This window comes from Elephas maximus, chromosome 19 (assembly GCF_024166365.1).
Source record: "Elephas maximus indicus isolate mEleMax1 chromosome 19, mEleMax1 primary haplotype, whole genome shotgun sequence".
Taxonomy (NCBI): Eukaryota; Metazoa; Chordata; class Mammalia; order Proboscidea; family Elephantidae; genus Elephas; species Elephas maximus.
This window is the reverse complement of record NC_064837.1, coordinates 21,967,692-21,983,170: the sequence shown is the minus strand read 5'-3', so window position 1 is coordinate 21,983,170 and position 15,479 is coordinate 21,967,692. Positions and strand designations below refer to the sequence as shown.

Here is a 15,479-nt window from a genome sequence, read left to right as displayed (position 1 = left end):
TATTAGAAACTACTTTCTAAAATTTCTTGTATTTCAGCTATAAAATGAGTTTTGCTTTTTTTCAGTTATGTGCACAATATTATGTTTTCTAGCAGGGTTTCTGCAAGTCATCTTTAAAACTGAAAGAGCCCTGCAGTTCAATATTTATTCTGCAGAAAACATTTCCTCTGAACTTTGTATTCCAGTTTATTCCCTTTTGTTGAAAAGTCTAGTCTTTTAGACAGCCAATCTCAATACCACTTAAGACCTCATATAGGTGTGATTTTTTAAAGTTATGTCTAATTCTAAAGTCCCATAGTCCCAAGAAAGTTCTTATTTAAAACTCCAGGAGATGGGTAACCTGTGTTCCAGATTCTACACTATCATCAACTAATTTGAAATCTTTCATTTTTCAACCTACGTTTATTTCTCTACAAAATGAGGCTACTAGTTTCTAGTTCTCCTTATATAGCAGGAACGCAGATAAAAAAAATTCAGTGAAGTTACTATTCAATTGAATGTTATATTAGTGTTGATTTAAATTAACAATGTCTAAACAAGATTTTTTTTTTTTTTTTAAACAAGATAGGAGTTTCTTTTTTTCTCATATAAAAGTCAAAACTTGTATGATGGCTTAGTCCCATGAAATTAGCAGGGGCTCAAGTTCCTTCAATCTTGTGGATTCTCCAACCACATGGTCCAAGATGGCTCACCACCAAATCCATATTCTATCTGATAGGCAAGGTAAAAGAAAAAGAGGTAGGCATCACATCACTTCCCCTCACATATCATTGGTCAGAATTTAGGCATATAATTACACCTAGCTGAGAAGGAGGCTGGAAAATGCAACTTTCATTATGGGTGGCCAAATTGGGGGACAGCGAACAGCTTTTATAGTAGTGTAATTAGCTACAGAGCAGCTCTCAACAATTAAAATTAAGTGTTTTAAATGTGGTTCAGTGTTTCAAAACATATATGGGAAAGTACCTGAAAAGAAGTTTTTTTATGTTGTATATGCAAGACATTTCTTTCATTCATTAACCTTAGAATATATAATAGAAAGAATTTTAGTCCTAATATATCCAATTCATACGCATTTTCTTTTGTACCTTCTAGAAACCGCAGAAAAAGTTCAGAAAGAAAAATCCTGTGAACCTAAGTCCCAAAAAGTAGAAGGAAAGGCATGGTCAGGTAACTACTTATTTAAGCCTCCTTTCATTTATACTCTAGAACAAAAATATTGTGGAAGTGAAGTTAAATTGGCTATGGTATAGAGTGTGTTCTTTTACAGGTGAATTTTTGACTTGTAATTGGAAGACGAAGTATGCCAAATTTGAAGATGAGGAACAGGCAAACTTAATCTATGGTAACTCCAGATTCACAGGTACATGTTTACAGTGAAATCAGGAAGCATAGGTGGCAGTCCAATTTGTGGATTTAATTTACTGTAGTACCCCCATGATAAAGACTAGACTTAGCTAATTGATTTAAATATATACAAGATGAGTATTTTTGGTGGTGGTGTACTTGTAGGCATGTGCTGTTGATGAATGCTCTTCTATTTTTAAACTTATGGCATTATGTATACTTTTTTTTTTTTTTTTTTTTACCATTGTGTGGCCCACAACTTCTTTGAAGCTGTGATCCCTGCATACAAAGGGAATCAGATATTAGATATTAGAACTCAATTGAAATCATTCCAGCTATTCCTCTCTTTGGTAGGTCTGTATCCGAAGACCTGAAACAGGTAAGAATCTGTCTTGTTTTTGAAGACTCACAAAGATGGATCTACTCGACCGAGCCAAGAATGGTTTTTAGCTCCCAGATAAACCATGTATTTAACAACTACTGTTCCAACAAGTACTCGCATTTTACTAGAATGCTATTTTATCATTTTACCTTTCATATCAACAAGTACTATAGCTAATTAGATTATTTTTCTCCTTCTGCAAATTTTTTTCTCACTTAAGGCTGGATCAGATAACGAACTATCGCTCCTCAAAATATTTTGGTGAAAACGCATGGCATTTGTCAAGCTCTTGTGGCTTGCTTGCTCATGTTCTTCTCCCTGATCTTACTTCTGTATTTCAATTTTACTTTTGCCATTAAAAAAAATTGCATGGGTGTTCATTTTAAGTCATGTCAAATCTCATTTAGAAGACAGAAGGTCATGAATGACTGAATAAATGAATAAATCAAACATAAGTCATTGGGCTGACATTTTATGAAATATGCTTCATGTTGTAACATTGAGCTTCAGGATAAATGTATTAGTCAAGACTCTTGGGGTGGGGGAAATTGTGGTAGGGGTATTTACTAGCTTATTTAATTGAAAAGTCCAGAGTGCAGGTGGTTTCAGGTACAAGTGTATCCAAGCACTCAAACAGTAACAGCAGGACATTGTCTCTCTACCTCTTAGCCCTGTTCTTCTCTGTGTTACTTTAAATTTTAGGTATTTTTTGCTATATTGTGGCAAAAATGGCCACAAAAGCATCTCTAAGCTTATATCCTACTAGCTCAGCAATCAGAGTTCTAAAAGAGTGACTCTTCCCCAGTAACCGTTGAGTCAGTTCCAACTCAGTGAGCCTGTAGGACAGAGTAGAATTGCCTCATAGGGTTGGCAAGGAGCGGCTGGTGAATTCGAACTGCTGACCTTTTGGTTAGCAGTCTGAGCTCTTAACCACTGTACTACCAGGGCTCTTTTTCCCCAGTACTTCCCAAAAAAGTTCTGGAGCTAATTCTCATTGGCCTGTATTGGGTTACATTATGTCTTACATGAATCACACCTGTATCACATGGTCACCCTTGGAGCAAAAGTTGAAGAGGCTCAGCACCACCTGAGTCATCTGAACTGACAGTGGAGGAGTGATGTTTTCCCAAAGGAAAAAGGAGAACGTTATCCTCATTAAGGGAACATGGATTCCCGACAAGCAAAAATGGCAGATGTCCATTATGATAGATACTCGCATATATTCTCCCTAAGCTTTGAGAAAACTTTTCACTTGACTGCTTGGTGTATGTTTTATGCTTGACAGACCTACACTCAATTATCAGAAATATTCAGTCTTACAAAGAAGGAAAAGGCAGGACTGCCTTCAATGGAGTTTCCCTCAATCTGCTCCAGTTTGTGCAACTCCTGGAGACATTTGTTGGTGAAGATGCCTCTTTGAATGTCAGTGAGGACCTCACCTCCTTTTTTAGGAGGTGCTATGTTGAAACAAAAGAAGAGAAAATGAGTGCCTTAGAACAGGTGGGTTATATTTATCAATGAAACAAATTAGGTCACTATTATAAAGTAAATCTCAACCTCAGTTGCTCCTAACGTGGCTCTCCTTAAGCATCTTACAACCAAATTTACTACTTTAATTCAACAATCACAGGCATTAAATATTTTGTTTTATTGTTAAATGGTCTAAGATCACACTCCAGAGAACTCATCGCCCTAATAATAACATGACTACTCCTTGCAGGAGGTGGCTTATTGTACAGCTTTGTTTTTCCTCCCCTGCAGCTTTAGTAGCAGATTCTGAAGAACAGATATGTATATACGCAAAAACGTGTGTGTATTCTATTCTCTCTGCTTTGTAAGTGCATCTGCAAATACACATACCTAGGAGTATGGTTATGGCTTGGGTATATATTTTTATTCATGGGCACCCAGGTAATAGACATTTCCAAAGTATAAACTACTTACTTCAGAGATAGACAAATGCACCCAAATTAACTGAAATAAACAGTTTATGGACTCTTACATGAAATGGGTAAATTAGATTCACCAAGCATATTCAGTAATCTCATCAACCTTAGGATTCTTCTCAACCTAATTCTCGAGTTGATATTCTGTTTGCCTCTTCAATTGTGGTTCCTCCCATTTAACCCAATGGAATATATTCACTTTAGTTTTGCAATTAAATCTATCTAGATATTCATTCAATTATTATTTAACTCACAGAATTAACCTAGTAAATTTAAAAGGTAGATAAAATCAATGTCAAATATAAAAAATATTTTTTAGTACAGCCATTATTTATTGTTTGAGCACAGCGATTCATCTTCTTCACTACAAAAGATATCCCACCAAGAAGCTAGGCAGAGCATGCCAGGTGCTTATCACATTCCTGAGCAACCGAGGAGTAGAGTGAAAAGGAGTGAATCAAGATTCTTAAGGAGATATAGGCCTCTTCCTAAGTCAGTGTGTTTTAGTCCAGTAAAGAGAATGCCTGTTTTTTGGTCAAGAAGTGAAACAGGAAAATGGCATTTAGGAAATTAAAATTAACTCTCTGCATGTTTCCATTAGTATCATCTTGGCCCCTAAGTAAAGCTGATTTTATAAAAGATACTGCACTTTTTTTGGCATAGACATAGGGTGCAAGCTACCACAATGAAAATTGTGTCTTCTGTGCTTTGTTATCCTATTTGTATCCTAGGTTAGACAGAATGCTTCACGAGTTCGACGGGGGCTTCTCTTAGAAGCCCTCTTTCAGAAATGGGACAGTGATGGCTCAGGCTTCTTGGATCTGAATGAAGTTGATGAACTGTTGTACACATACAAGGAGGGAATGGAAAAAGAATCTATGAAAAAAGGTAAAACATAAGAATTTTCTTATTTAAGTAGTGGTAACAATTTGGCTTTAATGTCCCAGGACTAATATAAATGACATACATAAATCGAGTTAAAACACTGGCTGTTTGTCATGATTGCCTAAGGAAGATCCATCTCTGCCTAGGTCACTGCGGAATTGTAATAAAGGACTTTTAAGGACCCAAGTCATAAAGCCTCTGCCTGGCCCAGTTGTATTCTCTTTTCCTGAAATTAAAATTGTACTTTTTTTTCTTGTTAGCATACCATAGAAGAGTATGTTTAAGGGACATCAAGGCCATGGAAATCCAACCAGGTTCTTCTTTCGGCTGTGAAGCTTTTTATAAGCAATTAATATTTTCACAAAAGAATCCAAGTTGAACATTTTCTCTGTGATTCACATACAAAATTGTCCTTAGATTGTTCACCTGATAGCATGAAGATATTGCTCTAATGTGGCTGAAATGCTTCTACAAGGCTGACAAGTAGAGGAAATTACAAAGTGACCCAAAGAAGTTTTTTCCTCAACTATGGATGTTCAACATCTAAGGAAAAGCACAGCCATTGTGCTGGTGTTTCCCCACTAGGCTATCTACCATACCCCCAGGGAGCATTTGGAAATAAACAGGGGCTTTTTTTTTTTTTTTTTTTGCAGGAGGGGAGGGTACCCCACTAGTATTTACTGGGAGGGTGCCAGGAATGCTAAACATCCTGCAGTATACAGGCAGTCTTGCACAATAAAGAATTGTCCCACCCAAAATGCCAAAGTTGCCCCATTGAGAAACACTGAACATGTACGTTTTAGTTTGCAATTTCTGTTCTAAACGAAAGAATATGAACAAAATAATGTGCCATTTTTAAAGAAGGTTACAAGTGTCATGATAACCTTTCCAGGATCAATTAAGCAGATGGAATTAGTGCTCATAATACTTGTGCCCCAAGTCTCTATTTATTAAACATAACCATCTAATGCTAAACTCATCTAATGCCTTCCACAGCATCCCTTGACTCCCTATTTCCCTATTCAAACATGTTGGATGGTAGCAAGAGACAAGGAGAGAAATCAAAGCAGCACACTGTCGGAATTGATAGCACCCAAGCTGAGCAAATTATCTGAGAAGCTGGACTATATGAAGAAGAGTGGGGCATCAGGATTGGAGGAAGACTCATTAACAACCTGCGATACACAGATGACACAACCTTGCTTGCTGAAACTATATGTTGCTCTAATTCTGATTACTGTTTATTGCATACACAGTCTTACTATCATCAGACTGCAGCCTCTTAAGGAGCCCTGATGGTGCAGTGGTTAAGAGCTCAGCCGCTAACCAAAAGATCTACAGTTTGAATCCACCAGCCACTCCTTGGAAACCCTATATAGGGTCACTGTGAGTTGGAATCGACTCGATGGCAACATGTTTGGCTTTTGGTTTTTGCAGCCTCTTAGCAGGGGTGCTGGGGAAGGTACTTGTGCAGGCCAGTCTTTGCAGAGATTTTGCTCCACTTGGCCAGTTCATATTCTTATTTTGGGGGAATGTGCATAATTTCTCCCTTGAAATTTACCCCTTGATCATGTTTCTCTCAGCCAATAATGAAAGTTGTTCTTTGTCTTGCTGATTAGAGCGACTCAGCATAATATTAAAAACTCTGATGTCCACATGATTGTCTTCTCACCAAAATAAAAATCAACCCTAACTCTTCTTGCGAGTAAACCTACATTTCTGGTACCTTGATTCTCAGTTTTGCTCCCCACTTTAGACAGTCCTAACCCTCTGGACTGGTAGGGGTGGGTGGTAAGGGCACACAGATAAATCCTAACAGCAGATATCTGATGTTCTTTTCAACAGCAGTGCCTGAAAATTACAGTAGGTGAGACAACATGGATATGCAACATCATTTATTATTTACACTAGCTTTATTGCAGTCAGTGACAGCCGGTATAACCAAAAGTTCCCTTGAGCATCAAGACAGAAATTACTGTATCTCATCAATTCTAAGACGTTTTCTTATATTTCAACATTTCTGAAACAGGGATTCATCTTACCGTTGATAGCATGTCACGATTGCTGGTGTTCAATGGTGATCATGACATAGTACTCATTACCTAAACATGTGTGAACGTAGTAGTTATTCCTAATGGCATGACTGGTCAACTGCATTTCCTTGACCTTTTCATTAGCCCTTTAATGAAAGAACAACTTGGTTGTTGTCTGAAAATCTTCTGTTGAAATCTTGTGGTAAGCTCAAGAAAGTGCCAGCGTCAAAATTTGCAGAACGGTGATAGCGGCTTAGAAGAAAATGCTACAGACAATAGGGGACACTCTTTTAAGAAATACTGCATCACCAATGCACCCTTTCTTGTGGTATAAAATCCCTCCCAAACTTCTCCCTAGATCTTCTTCTGCAGTGGCGCTAACTAGACCACAGATGCCCCAGCTCTAATTACTGTTTTCCTTTTCTCATTATAATGTCATTATTGTAAGACTTGGGGGTCCTATAGCCAGAGCAATCCAGACTGCAATATAGCATTGCAGAGCTCTGTGTCCAAGACATTAGCTCTACATAGTTAAGTTCCTTCTGTGTCCTCAGCTACTCTTACTCTTGAGGTTAGAAGAATCCAAACCACTCCACAGTTCTGCCTATTTTCTCTTCTTGTCTTATCTGTCTGCCTCCATAAGGGCTGATTCACCCCTCAAGTCTGGTGGACTTGCAAGTTTCTCCTGAATTTACTAACTTAACCCCTTACTCTCCATGATGATTTTTTCCTCTTATAAATTTCTCTTCTAATCAATGCTTCCCTCTCAAAAGCTATCAAAATTCTTATTCTAATACAGTAAATTCCCACCCCCATTCATTTTATCAGATCCCAGTACAAATGATTTTGCTCTTCACTGAGTTTAAGGATTTATCTGGCAACTTTGGCATACCAGGTTTCCAATTCTTAAAGTATATAGTACACAAGAGAAAGAATTGTCATGGTTATTTCAGTCCTTTCAAAAATCATTGTATTAGCTGATTTTCAAATGTACCCAAGTTTATCAATTGTCATGTCATTAGCTGCGTCTTCTGTGAACTTTACATTACACTGCTTGTCTTAGGCTGTGACCAAAGAGGATTTAATTAATGAAATTCCAAAAGCATAATGAGATGTTTTCCACTTACAAGATGGACATACTTCATAATACAGAACTATGTTCTGCAGAGGGAAGAACATTAGACAATAGTCAAGAGAGCTAGGTTCCAACACTGGCTCTATATCACTAAATGGTCATGTGACCTGGGTGTCCTTATTTGTAAAATGAAGGAGTTAGGCATGATGAATTCTAGAATTTTAAGGAATCCAAGGGTAATATTATAAAGAAGTTCCAATATATGCGATTGAGGTATAGCAACAGGGATAGGCAGAAAGCATAAAATGTAAAGGGTTAAGCTAAGAAAATGAGAACGAGGAAAGCAATGAGGAGGCAAAACCTGCTGCCAGAAGAAAATGTCTGCAAGCAGGAAGAACAAATTCTTCTCTCTAAGGGCAGGCTTGTACAAAATGACTCTCTGAACACACATTGGTAGCCACCTGGCCTGAAGAGCTGACTGCTGAGTTGATGGCAATATGGAAGAAGAAAGGCAGATTTAGCCTTTTTAAAAAGGAAGAAAATTCTAAATTCAAGCATTAGACAACAACTGATCAGCAAGTCTTCAAACAGCTCTGTATTTTTTTGGTCGTTATTGTTTTTGCTCTACCCTTTCTGTCATCTCTTTCTGTGTCCAAGATTAAAAATTGGAGTTTAAATAGCATAAAGCCACAGAGTTAGAAAATATCACTGGTGGTGTGCTCAAAATGGGAGTTTTCTATGTGGAAGAGGGAAACTTGGACCTTTTAGCCTGTCATTCCCCTTTTCATTTCTAATACGACCTAATTTTTGGAGCAGAAATATCACAAATAAAAAGCTATAGGATATGTGACCTGTTCTATACTGTGGAATTTCATGAAATAAATCACTCTCCCCATCACTCCTGTGGAATAACTATTAACTTGCTGGCTATGCCCTTTAATTTTTTTAATTAAATGACAAGATCTGGTTTAATATATAAATTTCTATTTAAGTAGGAAGTTTAACTCTCCTAAAGTAATAATATTTTAGTGATGCATTCCATCACCAAATTCCAGAAATCTTGGACAGTAAGAGCCATATCTGTTTAGAAAGTTTCATTGCAAAACGCAAAGTGTTTTTTAAAGAAACTGAAAACTGGACAAGTAGCTAGCTTCAAGTGGCTGCTGTTCCCTCGCTCTGGAACTCTGTAACAAGGAATCACTGAGGAATGCCTCAGTCTTTCCCAGGTTTTCATGGAAATCTTCATTAGATGGCACTTTTGAATATAATGGGCCACTTTTTTTGTAGTATGTCTTTCATTTAGGTTTGTCTGTTTCGTCCTGATTAAATTCAGCTTATGCATCTTTGATAGGAATATCACGTAAGGGATGCTGTTTTTCTCATTGAATCCTATCAGAAGTTCCATGATGATGTTAACCTTGACTAGCTGATTAAGATGATATCTGACAGGTCCCTCCACTTTGAAGTTACTCTTTTTCCTTTTGTTATCAATATCTATTTTGTGAGTGTATTTGGACGCCATATAAATATTCCCTTCTTTGTCAAATTTTTCGTTTATTCATTTATATCAGTATGAACTCATGGTTTCCTATTTTAGTCAATGAGTTATAATTCATTACTATCATTATTTATTTTGATGCTCAAATTGTCTCAAATTTGGCAATTGGGAGTTCTTTCAAGATGGCTCCTGTGTCTCCCCTGCCCCCCATCCCCATCCCATGCAGCATTTTGATGTGGTTGTGGGGAAAAAAGTGCTCTCAATCAGTTCTTAGCATAGTTTGGCAAAGAAATTCGATCTGTGTCATTTCAGGAAAGGATTTCTCGGAATCCCAGATTGCAGACTTTATGCAACTATTTCTTATTAAAATAACTTAAAATTCTCTGTACTTAAAATATCATGTTTTTAACCTGCTGGCTACAAATTTAGAATTTTTCCTTTACCCTTTCGGGATACCAGCCACAAGCTCAAGGGCCACCCAGGCTCCCTCACCTCTGACCTACTGCCTCCCACCACTCCTTTGGATTTGATAATTTGCTAGAATGACCCACAGAACTCATGGACAGTGCTATAATTATTATGACAGTCTTATAGGAAGAAGGATATGAATGAAGAGATGCACAGGGTGAGGTCTGGGAGTGTCTCCAACGGGAAGCTTCCATGTCCCAAAAAGGGATGCATTGCCCATCTACCCCACATGCATCGATGTCTTTCACCAACAGGAAACGCATTGAGATTCAGTGTCCGGAGCTTTTATTGATAATTTTTGCCATATCCCCGTGAGGTGGTCATTATGAGGTAGTATCATGAGGTGTGTCCCTTAACCTGGCAGCCCCCACCCAAGAGCTACCTCACCATCATAACCTGTGAGATCTGGTCTGGAGACCTATGTTGTTGTTTTTGTTGTTAGGTGCCATCGAGTTGGTTCTGACTCATAGTGACCCTATGTAAAACGGAATGAAACACTGCCTGGTCCTGCCCCATCCTCATAATCATTGTTATGCTTGAGCCCATTGTTTTGGTTACCGTGCCGATCCACCTTGTTGAAGGTCTTCCTCTTTTATGCTGACCTTCTACTTTACCATGCATGACGTCCTCTCCAGGGACTGACCCCTCCTGATAACATGGCCAAAGTATGTGAATGAAGTCTCACCATTCTTGCTTCTAAGGAACATTCTGGCTATACTTCTTCCAAGACAGATTTGTGCATCCTTTTAGCAGTCCATTGTATATTCAGTATTCTTTACCAACACCATAATTCAAAGGCGACAATTCTTCAGTCTTCCTTAATCATTGCCCAGCTTTCGCATGCATATGAGGTGATTGAAAACACCATGGCTTGGGTCAAGTGCATCTTAATCTTCAAGGTAACATCTTTGCTTTAAACAGGTCTCTTGCAGCAGATTTGCCCAATGCAGTGTGTCTTTTTATACCTTGACTGCTGCTTCCATGGGTGTTGATTGTGAATCCAAGTAAAATAAAGTCCTTGATGACTTCAATATTTTCTCTGTTCATCATGATGTTGCTTTTTGGTCCAGTTGTGAGGGTTTTTGTTTTCTTTATGTTGAGGTGTAATCCTTACTGAAGGCTGTGGTCTTTGATGTTCATCAGTAAATGCTTCAAGTCCTCTTCACTTTCAGCAAGCAAGGTTGTGTCACCTGCATATCGCAGGTTGTTAGTGAGTCTTCCCCCAATCCTGATGCCCCATTCTGATTTATATAGTCTAGCTTCTAGGATTATTTGCTCAGCATACAGATTGAATAAGTATGGTGAAAGGATAAAGCCAGATGCACACCTTTCCTGACTTTAAACCACACAGTATCCCTTGTTCTGTTTGAATGACTGCCTCTTGATCTATGTACAAGTTCCTCATGAGCACAATTAAAATGTTCTGGAATTCCCATTCTTCGAAATGTTATCCATAACTTGTTATGACCCACACAGTTGAATGCCTTTGTACAGTCAATAAAACACAAGTAAACATCCAATTTCTCTGCTTTCAGCTAGGATCCATCTGACATCAACAATGATATCTCTCCTTCCATGTCTTCTTCTGAATCTGGCTTGAATTTCTGGCAGTTTTCTGTTGATGTACTGCTGCAGCCACTTTTGAATGATCTTTAGCAAAATTTTACTTGTGTGTGATATTGTTGATATTGTTCAATAATTTCTGCATTTGGTTGGATCAACTTTCTTTGGAATAGACATAAATATAGGGTTTTTTTTTTGAGACTTGTGGAAAAAAAAAAAAACAAACCCATTGCCGTCAAGTTGATCCCAACTCGTAGCAACCCTATAGGACAGAGTAGAACTGCCCCATAGGGTTTCCAAGGAGCAGCTGGTAGCTTCAAATGGCTGACCTCTTGGTCAACTAGCAGCTGTAGCTCTTCACCACTGCATAATCAGGGCTCCATAAATAACAAAGACACCTCAATTACTCAGGAAATTCCAACAGTTTAGAACTAACTCTCAGGAACCAAGGATAAAGACCAAATTACTTTGGGTAAAGTTGAATCTTTACCCAACAGTGTTTTAATTCAATTATATATATGTTGAACACTATTACTGTTAATCCAATTATATGGTGATAAAAGCTGACTTGGGGTTATGGAATTAGGAATGGAAAGGAGTGGCCACAAGATTCACCACCAAAGAATAAGATTGCCAAAGATAAGATTTAGTGGTCTAATGGATATAGAAAGCAAAAATCATGGAGAAGTCAAAGTTGACCCTGGAGTTTCACCTGGGTGAGTAGAAGAATTAAAAAACAAAAACAGAGATGATGACATCTTGAGTTCAGCATAGGACATCACTGTAAAATGTTCCACTGGGCTCAAAGATGCTTTTGATATAATGCCTGTTTTTCCATGGAACAGTTGACAGGAGCTTCAGTTTGTTGTAAGAGGAGAATGAAAATACCCCCCCACATATAAATGAATTTTTGTTAGTTCTTGGTTTTGTGTTTATGTCTTTTAGCTAAACTACACATCCAATTTCCACAGCCACACCAGGGTCATGAAGTAAGATTGTCTTCAAAACAGTTTCAGAAATATATAGAATTGGTTGTATCTGAACTCAGGGGCAATGAAGACCAGGTTCTGGAAAGTGTTGTGGAGTTTCTGATGAATGCTTTGGAGAGAAGCCATATTGAGAATCTGAGGAATTCTGCCAGGCGCAAGTGGCTGCACCAAATCCAACGTGCTGCAGAGACCAGCGGGGTGTCCGTGGAGCCAGTGTATGCTGAGACCTTTAAGGTCCTCACCCAGGTATGATTTCTAAAATGATCTAGAAAAGGAAATTTTTCCTCACAAAGGGTAATGTTCCATGATTGCAAGGGTAGAACACACTAATTTTTCCCAAAAAATTGCTAGGTGCTGTTATCGATGGTTTCTTCATTCCAATATATTACAGTGACCCAAAGTGTAACAGAGATACAACTGGAATGATTGCAGGTTGGCAGGGTAGAAGCAGAAGGGGAAAGGTAGAAGAAATAGAATTATGTCTTGGGACTTCTAATTTCGTCTGTGCTGAGAGTCAACTGAACCTAGACTAGACAATAGACTGGTATTGAAAAATATCGGTAAGGAGATAATGCAGGCAGTTTAAGCTACATTTCCTTGCATGGTGTTTGGGAAGTCAGTTTGAAAAGAAACTGTATTTAATCTAAAGTCATTTCGAAGTAGAATCCAACATCATACAACATTTCACAGCACTGCCAAGAAGCAAACTGAGACTATCACAGAACCCTGTCACTTCAAAAGCACATGGCCCTAGTGGGCCACTGCCCACAGTCTTGCCACCCCCTCAGAGACACTCAGCTTGCTGATCCTCCCAGCCAGAAACAGCAGGGTATCTTCTGTACATATTACAGATTCCATTGATCCAAAGAGTCTGTGCCATTTATCTCAGCTTAATAATGACCCTTGGTTGAATTTTCCAATGTAGTTAGAAATGGTGTGACCAGAAACTGGACCGGTCACAAAAAAAAGACATATTAATCCAACTACCTTCAGAAATCTGTGGTACCCTAAGAGAAATCTTAATACATTTGTTAGTGACTCCATAGATCTTTTATGTGGAGAAGGTGGAATAAAGGCAGGAGAAAAAAAGACATGAAAAGCAAACCCAAAGAATACATAGAAAGAGGAGACGAATATCAAGGAAAGTGTCCTCATGTTCCCAACTTATGGACATGTTCAATATGTGTATTAATGTTATAATATTTTTTTATTATTAATAATATAATGATATTATAGATACAGAGAAAATGTCCAGTTATTTTAAGAAATAGCTGCATAAATTCTGCAATCTGGGATCCACGAAACCCTTTGCTGGAATGACATAGACTCAATTTCATAACTCCTTGAGATCATTTTTTTTCCACATTCACATCACAATAGACGGTCAAGAAACGTAAGTAAAACGAAGGCATCTTCTTGCCTAAGCTCTCTAAAATAAATACTGTGAACTGAAGTTCAGGAAATGTGATTATAGTTCTAAGGATCCAAGTCGTAAGTCTCTAAATTTGGGTAGAATTGATATCTATCTGTCTATTTTTTTTTTTTTTTAGTAAACCAGTCTAATTAGCATAGAGCAAACCCATTCCACTCACTAAAACTCAAGTTTAGGGGAACAGCTGTGATGTCACCTTTTTTCCCAAAGTCCACAAATGATACTATCTGCATCATTTATTTAGGAAAATGGAGTTACTGGGGCCAGATGCACAAACTGGCTAATGAGGGCAGCATGATTAGGGGAGTAGCTCTTTGGCAGTTGGCAAATGGGTGATCAGAAACATTTTGCCGTAGGATGCTGAAGCCCATGGAAATAAGAAGATCAGTGCTCACATTTCTCTCTTAGAAGAAAATGAACTACTGCCTGATAGAGGAAGTGTTATGTTGAGGAATGTGGCTTGTACTTTAGATGATGCTCCGTTTGTATTGAACAGAGTGCTCTACAGGGACATGAAAGGAATTAGGTAAGAACTTCTTGAAGAAGTTGGTTTTACCTCTCTAAAATAATAATTCCCTTTCACAAGTAAACTAACATTGAAATCCTAAGTTAGCTGCTCAAGAGATAATGTCTCAACCCACCAATGCTTCTAGAGTGGGAGCTGATGCATTTCCAGTCCTGATGATTTCGCCTCATCATTTCTAGAGCTCTCTCTTAGGCAATGATTTGCCATGTAGGGACTCTGCTTCATGATGTCAATTCAGTTATTTCAGCCTGCTCTGTAAATTATGTCTCTGTTTTCTGTTAAGATCTAAGTTTGGTTCTTAAGTCTTTCTCCCCAATCAAAATCTCCAAACTGGTAATTTTATCTGAGTCCACTTCTCTAATATATAATGCCAGTGATTGTGAATGGAGAATTGATCTAGTGTCCTGAATGGTTTAATCTAAAGTCTTCCCCTCTGCCTTTCCCCCAACCTAGTATTCCTATTCCTCAGTTTTACAGTAGTGGATGAAGGGAAGCCAATCCATGTCCCCCAAGTTCAGCACCATGGGAACGTCTTCTTCTGGAAACATTCCAGACGTAAGAATAATCGTAATGGGTCATTCTTGGCTCTGCCTCTTCAGGATGCGTATATGAGGATCTTTGGGGTCATTGCTGTTGATACCCTAAGAGATCCTCAGGAAATAAACATCTTCCTACCTCATGAGATCAGATTCTACCAGGTAAGTCAGAGAATAATTATCAAGATCAATGGTTAGGATGGTTTCTCCATCTATACTTTTTAAACAGTGAAACCTGAAACCAGGTGACAGTAAATTTGTGTATATGGACAGAGTCATCCTACTGTTCCCGTGCCCTATATGTACGTATCAGTCTTTGGAGAGGTTCCCCTTTACTCAGAGAAGGAATCTCAGCCTCAGTTGCACATCTGTACCTCAGCTTCTCTAGGAAGATTGTTAATATTATCCCATAGTATTAATCGTGGGAACAATATTTTACGTTGCCTTGAGCCCTGATGGAAACCCTGGTACTGTAGTGGTTAAGAGCTACATCTGCTAACAAAAGGCCAGCAGTTGGAATCCACCAGGCTCTCTTTGGAAACTATGCAGGGCCGTTCTACTCTGTCCTATAGGCCTGCTATGAGTTGAAATCGACTCGACGGCAATGAGTTTTTTTTTTTTTAATAATTTTTATTGTGCTTTAAGTGAAAGTTTGCAAATCAAGTCAGTCTCTCACACAAAAACCCATATACACCTTGCTACACACTCCCAACCACTGTCCCCCAATGAGACAGCCTGCGCTCTCCGTCCACTCTCTCTTTTTGTGTCCCTTTCACCAGCTTCTAACCCCCTTCACCCT

At 38.4% G+C, this 15,479-nt stretch overlaps 1 protein-coding gene across 1 annotated transcript in view; it reads left to right on the top strand.

Annotated features, from left to right (window-relative positions):
• The window catches only part of EFCAB5 (EF-hand calcium binding domain 5), a 134,531-nt gene that overhangs the window by 75,314 nt on the left and 43,738 nt on the right, over positions 1-15,479 (top strand). The window contains exons 13-19 of the mRNA XM_049860383.1: positions 1,096-1,170; positions 1,271-1,363; positions 3,015-3,229; positions 4,407-4,563; positions 12,143-12,432; positions 13,975-14,144; positions 14,614-14,842. Coding sequence (XP_049716340.1) covers positions 1,096-1,170; positions 1,271-1,363; positions 3,015-3,229; positions 4,407-4,563; positions 12,143-12,432; positions 13,975-14,144; positions 14,614-14,842 — 1,229 coding nt within the window. The remainder of the gene's footprint in view (positions 1-1,095; positions 1,171-1,270; positions 1,364-3,014; positions 3,230-4,406; positions 4,564-12,142; positions 12,433-13,974; positions 14,145-14,613; positions 14,843-15,479) is intronic.